General features: G+C 40.6%; 1 protein-coding gene across 3 annotated transcripts in view; it reads left to right on the forward strand.

Moving 5' to 3' along the window:
• The window catches only part of osbpl10a (oxysterol binding protein-like 10a), a 44009-nt gene extending 27713 nt beyond the window's left edge, over positions 1-16296 (forward strand). For 2 of the 3 annotated variants that reach the window (XM_088328437.1, XM_088328439.1), the window contains 6 exons: positions 11182-11331; positions 11401-11833; positions 13396-13582; positions 13645-13827; positions 15767-15920; positions 15981-16296. In XM_088328437.1, coding sequence (XP_088184563.1) covers positions 11182-11331; positions 11401-11833; positions 13396-13582; positions 13645-13827; positions 15767-15920; positions 15981-16040 — 1167 coding nt within the window. In that variant the 3' untranslated portion in view covers positions 16041-16296. The remainder of the gene's footprint in view (positions 1-11181; positions 11332-11400; positions 11834-13395; positions 13583-13644; positions 13828-15766; positions 15921-15980) is intronic. The other variant, XM_088328438.1, reaches the window with a different exon arrangement.
• Positions 16297-17787: the final 1491 nt, after the last annotated feature.

A 17787-nucleotide genomic window follows, 5' to 3' on the forward strand; every position in this document is an offset into this window, starting at 1 on the left:
GCTACTACGGACGCTCAATCAAGAGTTTTTTAGCACGTATGCAAGTGGTCGTTCCACTTGCATCTGATCGTGGCCAGGTCCCATCATTCAGACATCTCCCACTTTTTCACTTTTTTCTTCTCTAGTCACTCATGTTAGCCACTTGGTGTCATGCTATGGCTAGCCGCCAGTAGCTATTGTTATTGTGAGCTGCTCCTTATTCGTTTTTAGGGTCATTCAACTTCCACAGCAGGTCATGAAAGCCAACAACACTGAGTTAAAAAATTCAGGCATCTTGACTTTTATTTCCACTCTTCCTTCTCTCGCCACTTATATCAGCCACTTGGTTGTAGCATATGGCTCGACGTCAGCTGCTATTGTTATTGTTAGCTGTTCCTGCTTTGTTTTTCAGTGCCATTCACCTTCCAGAGCTGCTCATGCACGCTAACGTCACTGTGTTTTATAAATCAGGAATCCTGTACTTCCACCGTTTCCATTTCTAACCACCCATGTTAGCCACTTAGATGCAGGGAGTAGCTCGCTGCTATTTTTATTGCCAATTGCTCTATGTAAATAAGCTTTTTTGCTTCTCCAGCTAGCCGCTAAAGATCACACTTACACCAGCTCTGACCAACTCCAGCTCTGACCAACTCCAGCTCTTTGCTCTTTTTAGCTGCTCAGGGGGTATCCAGACACTGTCACTTTAAAAATGAAAGGGAAAAGGACTTTGACCTTTTTTAACCTCCTGCAATCAAAAGTATTGTGAAAAAGACATCCGGAAATAATTTAAATTGTGTATTATATTTGAGTAGTGAATAAAGGTATAGACTTAAGCAAAACGAAATGTTTCTTCGTGACGGATGATCGGATAAGAAAAAAGCAGATTCTATAAAACTGAGGAGTAAGAATAATCAAAGTTTTTAATTCGTATTTTGATGCTCTTTAAGGATAAAACATAATTACAGGATCAATATGCATATTTCTGTAGTTTTTTTTGTTGCTAAATTATGGTAGGTTTCAGTTTGAGCCAGCAGAGAGCAGCACAATACTGAAGAAAAAATGAGGGGAAAATGCTACTCAATCCCAAAGCAATGAACAAATTCAACCTATACAGTCTAGAAGGACTCTAGCTTAAATGTCATCAATCTGAGGATCCTATAATCATAAATGTCAACAAACCCGGAGGAAAGGCAAAAAAATGCTCTTTTACTTTCAAACATTATCATTAAATCTTGTGATAAAGAATAAAGAATATCTGTTTGCCAACTGGAGTGTGACAAACCTCGGTCTGTGTAAAAAATAAGTAAATAAATAAAAAGTCTATTTTTACCAAGCCCAGGAAATCAAATGAGGAGGGGTGATGAAAAAGGGAGGGAGTGCAAAAAGGAGGAAGAGGAGGAGAAGGAAGTCTGGAGCAGAAGGAAAACGATGAGAAACTAGACGGTGTCTCCTTATTTTAGGTCAGGACAGCTTTTTAATCAAATTTAATTCCCTCTTTATGGAGATGAAGTCCAACGGTGTGCTAGTCAAACATTCAGCTGCACAAGAAGAGAATGTGAGTGCACATTTTGCTCTTTTCCTGATCTGCAAACAAATGAAAAGCTTTTTAAGATGAAAAAAAACTATAATGGAACATTTCCCGCCTGGAGGAAAATACAACATGTGAGTCACATGCATTTGGATTTCTCCCTTAAGGGCCTACGGAGGAAATTCCTTGAGCTAAGTAAACAATACAGGAAAGGAAATGCAGTAAACCCCCGGATATTCTGGGTTGAGGATTGCAAAGCATTATTTCTTACATGCGGGGATAGAAGTCTATACTATTTAGCTCCCTGGTTCCCCAGATAGAATCATTAAAATAGTAAATAGTTAGCACTACTTACGTGTAATATATATAAAAAAACAAATGAATGTACATGTAAAGGAAAAATGATTTTTTTTTTTAACCTTTTAGTGATGTATATTTAGCTGGTACAGTGGGGTAGCAGTGGAAACATTGGTGGGGAGGAGATGGCAATGAGGCATTAAAGATTAAACTACTTTCAAAACTTTCATTTTGAAGATTTTTAGAAGATCTCCACTTATTGATCGCCTTCTTATTCTTGATAATAGTCCCAGTCGTCAGTTGGTCACGACCACGCAATTTGGCGTGCCTTCTCTGTATTTCCTCGTGAGAGGTAAGATAATTCTCCCACCGTGGTCCGCTGTTTGTCGTAAGAGGCGACTAAAGTGGAGGGAGCGAGGGGACTAGGGATCCTCTCCTCTCTATCTCTACTCCCTAAAAGACAGCAAGGCAAAGAAAGGGGGGCGGGAGACCGAAAGGTCTCGCAAACCCTAGTTATAGAGTCACTAAATGTGAGAGGATGTGGAAGTAAATTCTATTCTATCCTATTCTATTCTAAGTAAAGCGACTGAGTGGAAGAAAGAGGAGATCGGAAGGATGATGACTAAAAGGAAGGTTGATGTGCCTTGAGTGAAACAAAAATGAAAGGAAAGGGTGAATTACAGCTTGGAGGAATGTATGGTAGAAGGTCTGGGGTTACGGGTGGACATGCTAGAGAAGGAGTGGCTGTGCTTGTGAGTGAGAAAGCAAAGGAAAAACTGGTGGAGTGGAAAGAGATATCTTCCAGATTGATGTGGGTGAGGTTGAAGGGGTGTAGAAGTATGGATGTTTATAAGTGCATATGGACCTGGTTCAGAAAGAAGCACTGAGGAGAGAGAGGAGTTATGGAAGGACTTGTCTGAATGTGTGGCAAGTGCGAAAGAAGGGTGGAAAGTGGTAATACTAGGTGACCTGAATGCTAGAGTGGGTAATGAAACGGTTGAAAATGTGATTGGTAGATATGGAGTACCAGGAAGAAATGAGAGTGGGAAGAAATTGATTGAGTTATGTGTGGAAAATGAGTTGGTGATTGGAAATACATTGTTTAAAAAGAGGGACGTGAATAAGTATACCTCTGTCAGAGTGGATAGTGGCAAGATGGCGGACAGAGCACTGATGGATTATGTAGTGGTTAGGGATGTTAGATAGATTGTTGGATGCGCATGTTTACAGAGGTGAAATGAGTGTTATGTCTGATCCTTTTTATGTGGAAGGAAAACTGAGAATAGATGGATTGTGGAGGGCTAGTTATAAGAAGAGTGTGAGGGAAGAGGTGAAAATGTCAGAGTTGAATAAGGCAGAAAAGGAAAGAGTTTAAAGAGAGGATAAGGGAAGAATATGAACGGATTAGTAGAAGAGAAATGGAGAGTGTGTAAATTGAATGGAAGTGGTTTAAAGAGGCAGTGTCGAGGAGTGCAAAAGAAGTGTGTGGAATGAGAAAAGTTGGTTGAGGAATTAGGAAAGGAAGTGAATGGTGGAATGATGAGGTATCAGAGGCTGTGACAGAAAAGAGACGTGCCTTTGAGGAGTGGCTGCAAGATAAGAGTGGCGATGCGTATGAAAGCTATAAAGTGAAGAAAAGGTTGGTAAAAGCGGCAGTGGAAGCAGCGAATAGGAAAGCAAATGATGAATGGTGTGGAAAGATAGGAGTGAACTTTGAGGAAAGGAGAAAAGTGTTCTGAAAGAAGTAAAAAGAGTAAGAAACAGTGAGTCTGGAAAGAAAGAGAAAGTGAAAGATAAGGATAGTAGATTGCTGGTTAGCGGTAGTGCAGTCAGGATGAGATGGGCAGAGTATTTTGAGGAGTTGCTAAATGTGGAGGATGGGAGAGAAGTGAGAGTCGAGGCGATCGATGGTATGGAGAGAAAGCCCGTGTTGGGTGATTTAAATGTGAAGCCTATGGAAACATGGGAGGTGCAAGAGGCAGTGAAAGAAATGAAAGGGGGGAAGGCGCCTGGGTTGGATGGTTGTACTGCTGAATGCCTGAAAAAAGGTGGCACAGCTATGATTGACTGGTTAGTACGCTTGTTGAATGTGTGCTTTTTAAGTGGTGTGGTTCCTGTTGATTGGTGTAGTGCATGTGTGGTGCCATTGTACAAGGGTAAAGGTGATAAGTATGAATGTAGCAATTCGAGAGGTATCAGTTTGTTGTCTTGATTAAGCAGTCTTGATTAAGAGAGTGAGAGAAAGAACGAATGAGATGGTGATGGAGGAGCAGAGTGGTTTCAGGAAAGGAAGAGGATGTGTGGATCAGGTGTTTGCAGTATGACAGGTGTGTGAGAAATATTTTGCAAAAGGTAAGGATGTTTATTTGGCTTTCATGGACTTGGAAAAGGCATATGACAGAGTTGATAGAGAGGCGTTGTGGCAAGTGATGGTAATGTATGGAGTGGGTGGAAAGTTGTTGGAAGCATTGAAGAGTTTTTATATGAACAGCAGAGCATGTGTAAGAGTAGGGAGTGAGACAAGTGAGTGGTTCCCTGTGTTGACTGGTGTGAGATAGGGGTGTGTGATGTCACCATGGCTGTTTAATGTGTACATGGGTGGCGTGGTGAGAGAGGTGAATGCAAGAGTATTTGGCAGAGGTGTAGAGATGATGGACAACAGTGGAACAGTGTGGCAGGAAAGTCCGTTGTTGTTTGCAGATGACACAGCGCTTGTGATTGATTCTGAGGAAACATTGAGAAGGTTGGTAACGGAGTTTGGAAGAGTATGTGATAGGCGTAAGTTATGTGTCAATGTTGGGAGGAGTAAGGTGATGAAGTGTTCACGTGATGGAGTGGGCATGACGTTAGAAATAAGGTTGCATGGACAGGTGCCGGAAGAAGTCGAAAGCTTTAGGTACTTGGGTTGTGATGTGGCTGCAGTTGGTGGAATGGAGTGCGAGGTATTGCACAGAGTGAATCAAGGAAGCAAGGTTTTGGGTGCTTTGAGGAGAGTGATGAGTAACAAGAGTATGAGTATGGATGTTAAGAGGGGACTGTATGAGAGTGTGATTGTGCCGACTGTGTTGTATGGTGCAGAGACTTGCAGCCTGAATGCAGATTTAAGAAGAAAATTGAATATTTTTGAGATGAAGTGTTTGAGGAGTATGTTAGGTGTGACAAGATTGGATAGATTGAGAAATGAAATTGTGAGAGACAGAACTGGAGTAGTCGTGGAACTGAGCAGGCGTGTTGATAAGAGAGTACTCTGTTGGTTTGGACACATGGGGAGGATGGATGAGTAGCGAATGTTGAAGAGGATCTACAGAGCAGAAGTCAATGGAAGGAGACCTAGAGGAAGGCTGCGATTGACGTGGATGGATGGTGTTATGAGTGCACTGCAGGAAAGAGGTCTAAATATAATGGAAGCTAGAGCGCTTGTTGGTGATAGGAGTGAGTGGAGAGGTGTTGTGAACGGATAGTGGGATGTTTGGACGCAATCTAAGGGATGCGGCAGGGGTAAACCAGTGAAAGCTGTCGGGCCCTGCTGTTGAACAGAAGAGTGTGTTGTGTCACCCTGACCCGAGTGACATGGCCGCTTTTTTGTGTCCCGTTTCATCTGGAAGTGAATAAGACGGTGTTTTTTTGTTTTTTTTTGTTTTGCCATTTATTTCCCTTTTATTTTCTTTGTTATTGTATGTGTGTGTGTCTTGCTGTCGGTCACCCCTCTTGAGGGATATGACCAAGGTAGATAGATAGATAGATAGATAGATAGATAGATAGATAGATAGATAGATAGATAGATAGGTAGATAGGTAGATAGGTAGATATAAGACGGTACTTAACGCTACATGCTAAACCGCTGAGCACCAGTATGATGCGGCAGGGGTAAACCAGTGAAAGCTGTCGGGCCCTGTTGTTGAACAGAAGAGTGTGTTGTGTCACCCTGACCTGAGTGACATGGCCACTTTTTTGTGTCCCGTTTCATTTGGAGGGACGAAACATGACCAACTTAGGTGCCGAGGTGCCTAACTTGTTTGGGTGTTTGGGCAACTGGGTTGGCCATGGTCCCAAAAACTTTGTGTGTGTTTTTTTGCTTTTTTTTCCCTTTTATTTTCTTTGTTATTGTATGTGTTTATCTTGCTGTCGGTCACCCCTCTGAGGGATATGACCAAGGTAGGTAGATAGATAGATAGATAGATAGATAGATAGATAGATAGATAGATAGATAGATAGATAGATAGTTTCCAAGGTTAGCATATTTTTGCTTCTCCCTTTAGCATCACTAAAGCCTTGAGACCCAGAACAAATAAATACAATACTAAAAATACAGTAAAGTATTGCTGACTCGCACACGATATTGTGAATTGGACAAAGGGAAAGGCATTGTGGGAGGGATTTCAGCCAATAGCTTATTGACATCTTCATGATACTGTGACCCGAACCATTTGCAGACCAGCATCATGTATGACATTTAACACCAACAGCAGACAGGCATTTTAGAGCCAGAACTCATAACATGAATGAATATTTCATAAGTCCATGGTAACGTAAAATAATTTGCTGTTGATGTGGCATGGTGGGGGAAATGACGCAAAGAGGGGCTGAAAAGTAGCTGTAAGCTGCTAAGTAAAAACTTCATAAGACTGTTCACTGTAGAGAAGTTGCAATTATTGCATAAAAATGACTCGCAGGATTGAACAAGACTAAAATGAAGGCAAAATATTTTGGAATATAAAATCCTAGAAGCGACTGAGCCGCAATTTCCTTGAATTCATCCCAAGCTCAAGAATCAAAAGTGACGGCTTCCCGCGTTCTTGGCCGTCTCTAAAAATATTTCCCGAGCTTTCGTGTCACGGGGAATAAAATATTCAGGTAGTGGATATTTCCGCCTCCCTGCTCATCTCTGGGTTGCAAGTGAAAATAAATCAAAATAAAAATACAAAAAAAAAAAAAAAAAACTGGGTAAAATACAAGAATTAAAAAGTGTCTTATGTGTGTTCATTGTCAATTATAATGTCTCACATTTATCACTAATTAAAAAAATTCAATCACGTGTTTCCATTTATATTTTTTTTCTTGCAGTCCTCGTATTTGAAAAACTGAAACATGTATATATATTTTATCCGACGAAAATCTCGTCCCATTGATTCAATCTGGCGAGCTATTTTTTTTCTTACGGTTAGTCTTTCTTACATATATAAGCAAACTGGGCTTTTTGAAATAATTGTAAAATCGTGCATAGTTTTAAAAATACTTTTATATTTTTATTAATTTGACCTAAAAGCGTGTTAATTCAATACATTTCAAATTCATGTAAACATCGTAATTGTTGTAATGTAAGTAGGAACCTTCGGTAAGGTTTCGGGACAGGCGGACAAAAAAGTGTGTCTCCCCTTATAAATACAAACTTTTCCGACACAAACCTTTTCTTACATGAATTGAATCACAAACTTCAACTTTTTTTAATCGTTAATATACAACATGTAACTTAATATGGACGTTTCTCTTTTCCTTCCATTACTTTTAAGGCGAACGCATGCGCAAAGTGAAGTAAACAAATAGCGTCTTTTTTCAAGTACAGTAGTACTCACAGCAAAACAACCACAGTATCAACCCCGCCCACCAGGTGTAGCCCCGCCCATATATACAACCCCGCCCACCAGTCAGCCCCACTCTGGGTGCACCGACGCTAACAGTGGTCATATAAGAACAGGTGTCTAGCGTTCAATTTTCTATTCAAGATTTTTTTCTTTCATTTTGCAATAAAGAAGTAATACAAATATCGCAGTGGATAAAGATATTGTTATTAAAGGCAAAAGACCTTTGAAAAGATTCGACCATCCAAAAAGAATGATCTAAAGCAGGTTGTGTCAAACTCATTTTAACTCGGGGGCCACACGACAGAGCCAACATTCTGTCGGGGGCAGGACTAGTAGATTAAAGAGAAAGAAAAAGAGAGATAAATAAAAGAGAAAGAGGGAGGGAAATGGAATTAAGGCAGGACAAAGAAAGAAAAAGAGAGAGAGGGAGAGAGAGTAAGAAACAAGAGATAAAAAGTCGTGAGAGAGGGGAAAGAAAGGGAGAGGAAGAAAGAAATCCAAAGAGAAATAGAAAGACAGAAGGATAAAAAAGAGAAAAGAAAGCGCGAAGTGTAGGAAGAGAGAAAGAGAAAAGAGAGAAAAGGAAAAAGGAAGTTAGAGCAAAAGAATTTAAACAAACAGAGAGAGGAAGAGACAAAGAGGAACAGAGGAAGAGAAAAAGAGACACAGAGAGTGAAAGAGAAAGAAAGTGTGAGAAAAGGGATGAGAGAGAGAGAGAGAGAGAGAGAGAGAGAGAGAGAGAGAGAGAGAGAGAGAGAGAGAGAGAGAGAGAGAGAGAGAGAGAGAGAGAGAGAGAGAGAGAGAGAGAGAGAGAGAAATATAAATATATCCATCGATCCTCTAGCTGCACCGCTTATCCTCAGTTGAGAGAAAAAAATTCAAGTACAGTGTCTTTGTGAGCTTTGGCAACATCAAGTTGACATATTTCAACCTGCAGCTTGTTTTTTTTGCGGTTCTCTGAGTGTTGTCTCGCGAGCCAGAATCCAGCCTGCGGGCCGCCTATTCGACCGACACCTGTGATCTAAAAGGACTGTATGTAATATTTGACCACTAGATGGGACTGTGTGGTCTGGTATAAGCGAGGGCCAGTAATACACGGCACACATGGCGCCTAGTTAAGTGGGTATTATACAGTGTAAAAGAAATACAAATTTCTCCAACTGTGATTGAAAGTTTTTTATTTACATTAGGAGGGAATAAATATTACATACTGTCCCTAAAAATCATCTACATTGTCCAAGCTAAAAGAAAAAAATGTTGACTAATCTAAAGGGACAGTTTAATATTTAGTGCCTCCTAGTGGTACAAAAACCTTTATATAATAAGACAAATTATAGATTTAAATACTAGGCAAAAATACATTAACTATAATACCAATGGCGATTTTCATTAAAAGAAAAAATCATAGGTGGAGAGATTTTTTTCACACCGTGGAATCCACATTTAAGTCAGAGCCATGTTTATCTTCCACGCTGTGCCCTGTGTTACGGGCTCTCTCATATCATACAACAGTGCCATCTAGTGGTCAAATATTACATACCGTTCATTTTAAGCATGAACAACATTAACATAAATAAATCCAACAAAAAACTGGTTCAACGTACAAAAACTAGTGATAACTTTATTTGTTTTTATTTACAGGTGTCACCTATCAGGTCAGTACATACAAGACACACGGATGTCTTTTTTGTCCCTGTCTTCCTGAATGAAAAAGTCCATGTCTTCTTTTTTTCAAAAGTGAAAAGAAAGGGTGCCTTGGTTTTATCTTCATCCATGACTCTTAGATCAACGTAAGGATTCGAAAATAAGTCCCGCATTGTGGCCATCACTGCGTTATCCTTATCCATACTGATGATCTGTGGCGGGATAACCTTCCCAACAAGTGGTGTTAGTTATCTTCCACCCACCTCCAGGTCATTAGAATGTCTCGAAGCGCTGGAAAATCCTATGTGCAAATGATAAGAAATTCCATTAAAATTCGAAACTGTAAACGTAAATAAATGAACCAAACAACGAAGAAGCAATATTCACTCAAGCGTACATACATGGATTTTCATTGTTTGGATGACGTCCATTGTGTCTGGCTCTGTTAGGGTGAATTGACTTGGAAGAAAATATTTAAAAAAAAAAGAACGTTCATGAGGATATAGTCTCTGATATATATAAAAAATTCCCAAATATCCCAAGTATAGGTGCCCATATGTTGCCAGAAGAAAAGTCTCAAGTAATTGTTGGCACTTGCTGAAACCTGCCATAGGTTTACTTCACTTTGTTATTCAAGCGCCTTGCAAGTAGGGAGATGAATACCGTATTAACTAAGCTACGTTTAGCATGTAGCGTTAATACCATCTTATTTCTATCTATCGATCGATCGATCGACCGACCGACCGACGTCATTTCACCCCTCTTCCGACGTCATATCCCTCAAGAGGGGTGACCGACAGCAAGACACATACAATAACAAAGAAAATAAAAGGGAAATAAATGGCAAGAAAATAAATAAATAAATAAATACCCGTCTTATTTACTTAACATAATGCGCGATAACCATTTAAAAAATGAATTAATACTTATAACGATAGGAAAACTTTTGTATACGTCCAAGAAAACGTTTGAAACACTTAATTGTGTTTATGTTCCGTCGGGTTAATTACAGCCACGAAGTTGAAGTTAAGGGATCTGGCGGGGCGGACTCTGGTGGGCGGGGTGTATCCTGTGCAGCTCCGCCCCGTGGTTCTGCAGCGACCATCCTCTCTCCTTTTTAATCTCATCTCATTAGCTGCACCGCTTATCCTCAGTAGGGTCGCGGGGGTGCTGGAACCCATCCCAGCAATCATCGGGCAGTGGGCAGGGGACACCCTGAACTGGTTGCCAGCCAATCGCGGGGCACACAGGGACAGACAACTCGCTCGCTCATTCACACCTAGGGACAATTTGGACCGGCCAATCCACTAGAAATGTATGTCTTTGGAATGTGGGAGGAAACCGGAGTGCCTTTTTAATCTTCTCTTAGTTATTATACGTTACACAAAAGTGACATTATTTTCAAAGTTTGTCACGTTAACATAAAACATGGTGTCTTAATAAACATTTTTTATTGATTGAAAACGGCAATTTTGTCAGAAAAGTGGGCGTTTTTACGTCAAATTAAAGTACATGAAGTTACGTACATACATGTCATATAAGCCCTTTGAAACTATTTGTGATTAAGGGCTATACAAATAAAAATGACTTGACTTGATAACAAATTCAATGCTCATTACTTTGATAAAAATCTTTCTCAAAAATGCACGTCATTGAAAGTCGTAACCTTTGACTTTTAATGAATGACTTCTTAAATAGAATTAGGAATTCCTTTCTTGTCATTGATTATAACATAGTGTGGATTAGAACTGTCCCTCCTAGATAAACGGGTTCGAAAAGACTTAAAAGAAAAAGACAAAATAAAAAAATATGATAGGCAATATTTTAATAGTGTGTTGACTTGACTAAATTGTAAGTATATCAAAACACAGTGCAATAAAAATGTGATAAATGGTAAATGGACTGCCTTTATATAGCGCTTTCCAAGTCACTGATGACCTCCCAAAGTGCTTTACAATGTATTTCACACCAACCCACGCACACAATCACACACCAATAGCGGTGTCAGCCATGCTAGGCATTCAGTGTCTTGGCCAAGGACACTTCGACATTTATCTTGAAAGAGCCGGGAATCAAACGTGCGACCTTTTGGCTCCAAGACGAGCTATTGCCGCCCCTAAAATAAACCCAAGTATTTTCTTTTGTTGACAGCAGCAAGCAGAATTAGGAGACATTAGCCCCATCGAGGAAGTCACAGACACAGAAGACAATGAGGAAGAGGACTTTGGGGTCCTGGATGAGCAGAGGAGCGTTATTCTTCATTTGCTGTCCCAGCTAAAGCTGGGGATGGACCTCACCAGGGTATAGCTTTCTAAAAAACCTATATCTTTTCTTTTTTAAGAAATGTTGATTTTGTGTCATGTCCCCCAGGTGGTGCTGCCCACGTTCATTCTGGAGAAACGGTCCCTGCTGGAGATGTACGCCAACTTCCTGGCGCACCCAGATTTGTTCCTGTCGGTGACGGCTGGCACCACAGCCGAGGAGCGCATGGTCCGCCTCGTAGAATATTATCTGACCTCTTTCCACGAGGGTCGCAAGGGGGCCGTGGCCAAGAAGCCCTACAACCCTGTTCTGGGGGAGACTTTCCACTGCTCCTGGGAGGTGCCCAAGGACAAAATCAAGTCTAATTGGGACGAGGAAGGTTGCTACAGAGTCCGATTTGTGGCTGAGCAGGTGTCGCATCATCCTCCGGTGTCAGCTTTTTACTGCGAGTGCCTGGAGAGGAAAGTATGTATCAACGCACACGTTTGGACCAAGAGCAAATTTATGGGCATGTCCGTTGGAGTTTCCATGGTGGGAGAAGGTCAGTTTTTACCTGTAAAGCATTTACTGTTCGTCTTTTTGGCCTTGTAGAATAGAATTATCTTTATTGTCATTGACTACAACACCATATAGATTGTTTACAACCATTTTAAGGAAAACATAGGCCATATGTGTAGTATAGGGCCACTATATATCGCTGTACTGCAACGTGCAACCTAAAAAATCTCCAAAAGGATACGAACTATGGAGACTCAAAGTGACCATTTTTCTTCTCATCTTTTGCCCAGCCATTTGACAGGTTTTTGGTATTTGGGGGTACCTGTGGCGGCAAGATGGCCAACAATCATGTCAGGTCCCTCCAGGTGAGCCTAAAAGCTCAGACTAATTTAAGACCAGGGGAGCTGGAGCGGCTGAAAAGAGCAAAAAGCTGGAGTTGGTCAAAGCTCATTTAAGCACCTAATTTTTGCGGCTAGCGAGAGAAGCTACTTCAAATGCCAGTAAAAGATTGCAAGTGCAAAATTTATCTACACGGAACATATAAAAATAAATCTAGCGGCTAGCAGTGAGACATAGCCAGGCCAAGTGGCTGGCATTAGTAGCTAGAGAAGGAAACGGTGGGAAAAAATAGTTGAGATGCCTCAATCACAGAACTCAGTGACTTTCCCTTGCATGAGCAGCTGTGGAAGGCGAGTGACACTGAATGACGAAGCCGGAACAGCGAACAATAGCAGTGAGTCATAGACTGCTGCCAAGTGGCCAATATGAGTGGCTAGAGAAGGAAACGGTGGGGGAAAAAGTGTAAGATTCCCGAATGACGTAACTCAGCTATTTTTGTTTGCGTCAGGGATAGACCTTATTAAAACTATTTAGTGGCTATATATGCACAGATAAAATACATGTATATAGTTTAATTCTACATGATGGTGGAAGCAAAGAACTCACGTCCTTCTTGGCTGAGGTCCCGAACAGAGAGAGGGAGTGGTTTATTTTCGTCATGGAAATCATTACAGACAAGAACACGACTTCAAAATAAAAGACTACCAGATTGATAAACGTACAAGAGATATAATTACACTCATTGTTGAAACGTTACTTTTTGTGTGTGTTTGTATGAGAAACATTGTTTTTATATTTAGTAATATAAAAACAATCTAATTACCTTGAGACAGAAATTCAAGAGATTCACATTGAAAACCTGACATTTTGCGCGAACAGCTGTGAAAGCAATGAAACTGAAGGACAAAGTAGGGGCAGCTAACAATAACGGTGAATCAAGGTATGAGTGGCTTGACAAAGAAACGGTGGGATAAAAACTTGACAGGCCTTAATGACACAATTTGGCAAAGTTTACTTGCATGTCCTGCTGTGAATGGGTAGTGACAGTGAAGGATGAAACAGGAGCAGCTAACAATTGCTGCTAGCATCGAGCCATAGCCTGAAAACAAGTGACTAACTCGAGTGGCTAGAGAAGGAAACAGTGGGGAAAAAACCTTTTCTTTGTGTGCAAAACAAGCCGTCACATGAACCAGTTCTCTCTTGACCCAAATGGGCTTATTTCAGATGGTCCAATCTCACAGGTCTGTTTGTTTTTAACTACTGCAGGTGTTCTTTACCTGGGGGAGTACGAAGAAGAGTACGTCTTCACACTGCCTTCGGCCTACGCTCGCTCCATCCTCACCGTACCTTGGTTGGAACTCGGAGGCAAAATCTCCATCCACTGCGCCAAAAGCGGCTACTCTGCAGCCGTTACTTTCCACACCAAACCTTTTTACGGCGGAAAAGTGCACAGGTAGGTGTGGCCAATTCAGATAACGTCAGCACGGAATGTCCTAACAAGCGTTGGTCCATCAGAGTGTCGGCGGAAGTGAAACACAACCCGACCAACAGCACGGTTTGCAAAGTGCAAGGCGAGTGGAACGGAAACCTGGAGTTTACCCACGGCAGCGGGGAAAGCAAAGTGATCGATGTCTCCAAGATGGCCGCCACCAGGAAGAAACTGCGACCCGTGGAGAAACAGGGGCACACTGAGTCCAGGTTTGTGACGAGCGAAGCTGCTGATCAAAGATAAATCAAAATTTAATTGTGTAACAAAATGTTCTTTTGGGGGAATCCAGAAAGCAGGGTATTACAATTATCGAAATGAGAGAATATTGAAGGTTGCTTTAGAACTTGTTTACCTGAAAGAGAAATGGGTGAACACTGCCTCTATTCATCTATCCATCCATTATCTGCACGGGAGTCCATCCCAGCTATTTTCGGGCAGTGGGCAGGGAACACCCTGAACTGGTTGCCAGGAATTCGCACGGCACACAGAGACAGCACTCGCTCATTCACAGCCAAGGACACTTTGGACCGGCCAATTAACCAGACACGCTTGTTTTTGAAATGGGGTAGGAAACCTGAGAGGAAACCCACAGGGGGAACATGCAAACCCCGCACAGGAAGGACGGTAGCTAGATTTGAAAACATGACCACAGAACTGTGCCGCAGTCACGATAACCACTCAACTGCCGTGCCACCCCTGCCTGTATTAAAAAAAACAATTAAATTAAAAATTAAAAACTTAACGATATTCTTTCTGGAAATCCGGAGAGCAAGGAATTACAATAATCTCAACTAGAGGAGATAAAAGCATGCATGTTTGTCTGAAAGAGAAATGGGCGGACTCTGAATATATCCTTCAAATTGATGATTAAAAAAAACAACAATCGTTTACGATACATGTGCCAAAGACGAATCCTGCGGGTTTCATCCGGCCCCCAAGAAGGTTTTTTTTCAGCCCCTAAAATGATTACCAGCTCAGTAGCCTAGATGGTAAGGCGCCCGCTTTGAGACTGGGAGGTCGGTGGTTCGCGCCCCGGCCGAGTCATTCCTAAGACTTAAAAAGTGGTTGGCGGCGCCCTCTGTTGGCTGCGGCTGCATCGGCTCGCTACAACGGGTCAGGTGCAATCGACATTTCGTTCTGTGTACATTGTTACACAGAATGACAATACAAGGAAATTATTATTATTATTTTAAGTCATCATTGCACTTTATTTCATTGTAGTTTAGTGAACAATAGAAAATTGCTGTTATTTTATTCTTGTAGGTGATTTTGAGACCACGTTTTCTCAAATATAAAATATAGGCGTATAATTGTGCCTGAATAATACCTTCTCTTATTGTTCACATGTTAGGGGTTTTCATTTCAAGGCAATGTGTATTTTGCGCCTGACGGAGGCATAAAAATATGTTGTTTTATTTATCCGGTCAGGTTGGAATATATTTTTTAACTTTTTAGTGGGTTCAATTAAGTTCACCATAACAGTCATTTTTTTTAACCTTTTTAAATCAGAGCACATTTAGTTATTTGAAAAGATCCCGCCAGACACCACTAGCTGAAAATGTGAAAAAACAACAACCTTATATTAACGATTGAAGTGTTTCCTTAACATTGAAGAATGACGTTATATTACAATGTCTTGAATAGTAATCAAATAAACACCAAAAAGGTATCTTAGAATCTTTCATATTTATACTCACTCAGTGTGAAACGTGAACCTGTTTAAGAGAACACCGAGCTGATATTCTGGCAGAAAATGACATGAAGCTCTTCCTCCACAGCTCTCAATCGTTCTCTCACTAATTCGTTTGTCTCTAAGTACAATTAGTTCGCTGCTGCTGCTGCAGCTTATGGTATAGAAGAGTACTACATTATTACTCTACCAGGCGCACAAATTGGATAAATTCCCACGGCACACCTGACAATATTTCACACCACACAGTGGTTGAAAAACACGACTTTAAAATATATCCGCCGTTTAAAACATTTTCAACATTTGATCAGTCAGGCTTTCGACTTGTAGTTTAATTTTTTATTTGGCCCTTTCATCCATTCGACTTTGACACCTCTAGGTTAGGATAAACTTTTGGGGGAATCGGGAGAGCAGGGAATTACAATACACGAGAGCAGATAAAACTGTTCTGCCGGCAGGCATCTCTGGAGACACGTGACCCAAGCGCTCAAAGACGGCAACCTCGACGAGGCCACGGAGCACAAACGCCGATTGGAGGAGCAGCAAAGGACTGACGAAAGACGGAGAGCTGCCGGGGACAAAAGATGGACGCCAAAATTCTTCACCAAAGAGGTCGGGATTTAAATTACAGGGATGCTTAGCAACCAGACTGACTAGCGTCCCTTGTTGCAGGGAGACGGTTGGACGTACAAGCGACCTCTGTGGTCGGACGTGGCAGGTGGACCTCGGTGATGTCGGACCAGAAGCATTTTGATAGAGGACTTTTTAAAATCCTTTTTGCACAGAAACATGAAAGTTCAACAGCAGGTGGACGTCACATTCCCTCATTTTTGTCCCTCATTTTGTCCATCACGCTAGACAATGTTTCAGAAAGCACTTTGACATCATTTCAATCCACCAACAAAAACTACCTGGAACATTTGACTTATTAAATGACTTTGCTTGTTACAAAAAATAATTAAAAAAGAAAACATTTTAGTAAACTCAATCCTTTCTTTTGTCCGTTTCTTAAAGATTCTTTAAAAAATGCACCAGCCACCCTCGGTGGGGCAGGTGTTTTTATTAGTGATGGGAATTCCGATTCTTTTTAGAGAATCTACTCTTTCGGCCCAGGTCACTTTCAGTTCCCAATGTCTCTTCAGGTTTTTTTTTGTTGCTTAATCTCATGTATGATCAATGATAATGTAACAGTATGCTCAAATGAAATAAATGAATTATACTTTTCCTATATTATAAAAGCCTTTATTTTTTTCACTCTACAATGAACTTTTAATTCAGTTAAACTTTGAACTTTTTTTTAATACTATGCAACTTTACATGGACAGTGTGTATAATTTGGCATTTAAATGTTGCTGTATTGTGTTGTACAACGAAAAACGGGGCTGGAAAAACACAAGGATTATTACAAACTACGGCGACTCAAATTAACCAAACTGCACAATTTTTTTTCTAACTTTTCAGCCAAGCCTTTTTGGTTCTTTTGGGTACCCATGGTAGCAAGATGGCTGACAAATATGTGGGTTAAGGCTCTGTTTTGTGAAATAAATGCAAATTTCTCGACCAACTTGTATTAAAAAAATGCGAGTTAATTTGATAGTTAGTGTATTTTGCTTATTGTTTGAATCAGTATTAATATGGATTTTTTCAAAATATTACACACTTCCCCTTTGAAGTCAAACAACACGGAATCCCTGGGAAAAAAACGACAACAAAATGTAAATAGTCAAGTCAAGTCATTTTTATTTGTATAGCCCTTAATCACAATAAGTCTCTAAGGGCTTCACAGATTAGTACACTATGTTACACAGACTATTTTTCAGCCGACAAAAAGAGTAGGTTATTATTCATATGCAATGGAGTAGAAGTGAGTTTTAAGTTTAAATAGCAACAACAAATAAAGTCTGAAATACAATCGTAGCAGTTTTGCACTTGACAAATTAAAAAATAAAAACTGGATTCATTACAAAATAAACAAGACTCGACATGACAAAAGTTAAGATACATTAAAATATTTTCAGATCAAAAGTAAAATAAATAAGCTTTTAGGTGCCACTCAGACATGTGTCGTTCGCGAAAGTAACAGGAAGCGGCTCTCTGAAGTGAACGACGGGACTGCCCACCAATCAAGAGCTGGCTCACTTTGCGATGCTTTTTATCTCCTCTTGTGATTGGTCACTATGCATTTTATTACGTGTTGTCGGCTTTATAATGAAGTGCTTTAAGAATTAAGAAGGGTCATGGATTTATTCAATCAATCATTAAATCATTTTGTGAGTATGTTTGTGCAACATTGGGGGAGCCGTTTGGGAACAGAAAGAGCTGACTCTTTATAATAAGCAGAGCCAAAAAAGCCGGTTCACTAAAAAAGTGCCGAAATCCGCAACCCAAGTATGCAAAAACTGTATTCGGTTGTGCGTCACTAGTAGGCAGCACCTGAGGCGTGTTCACAGAGGCGTGTTCAGGAGAGTAATCAGACATG

Source organism: Urocampus carinirostris, chromosome 2 (genome assembly GCF_059441175.1).
Source record: "Urocampus carinirostris isolate Australia breed hairy pipefish chromosome 2, RoL_Ucar_1.0, whole genome shotgun sequence".
NCBI classification, from domain to species: domain Eukaryota; kingdom Metazoa; phylum Chordata; class Actinopteri; order Syngnathiformes; family Syngnathidae; genus Urocampus; species Urocampus carinirostris.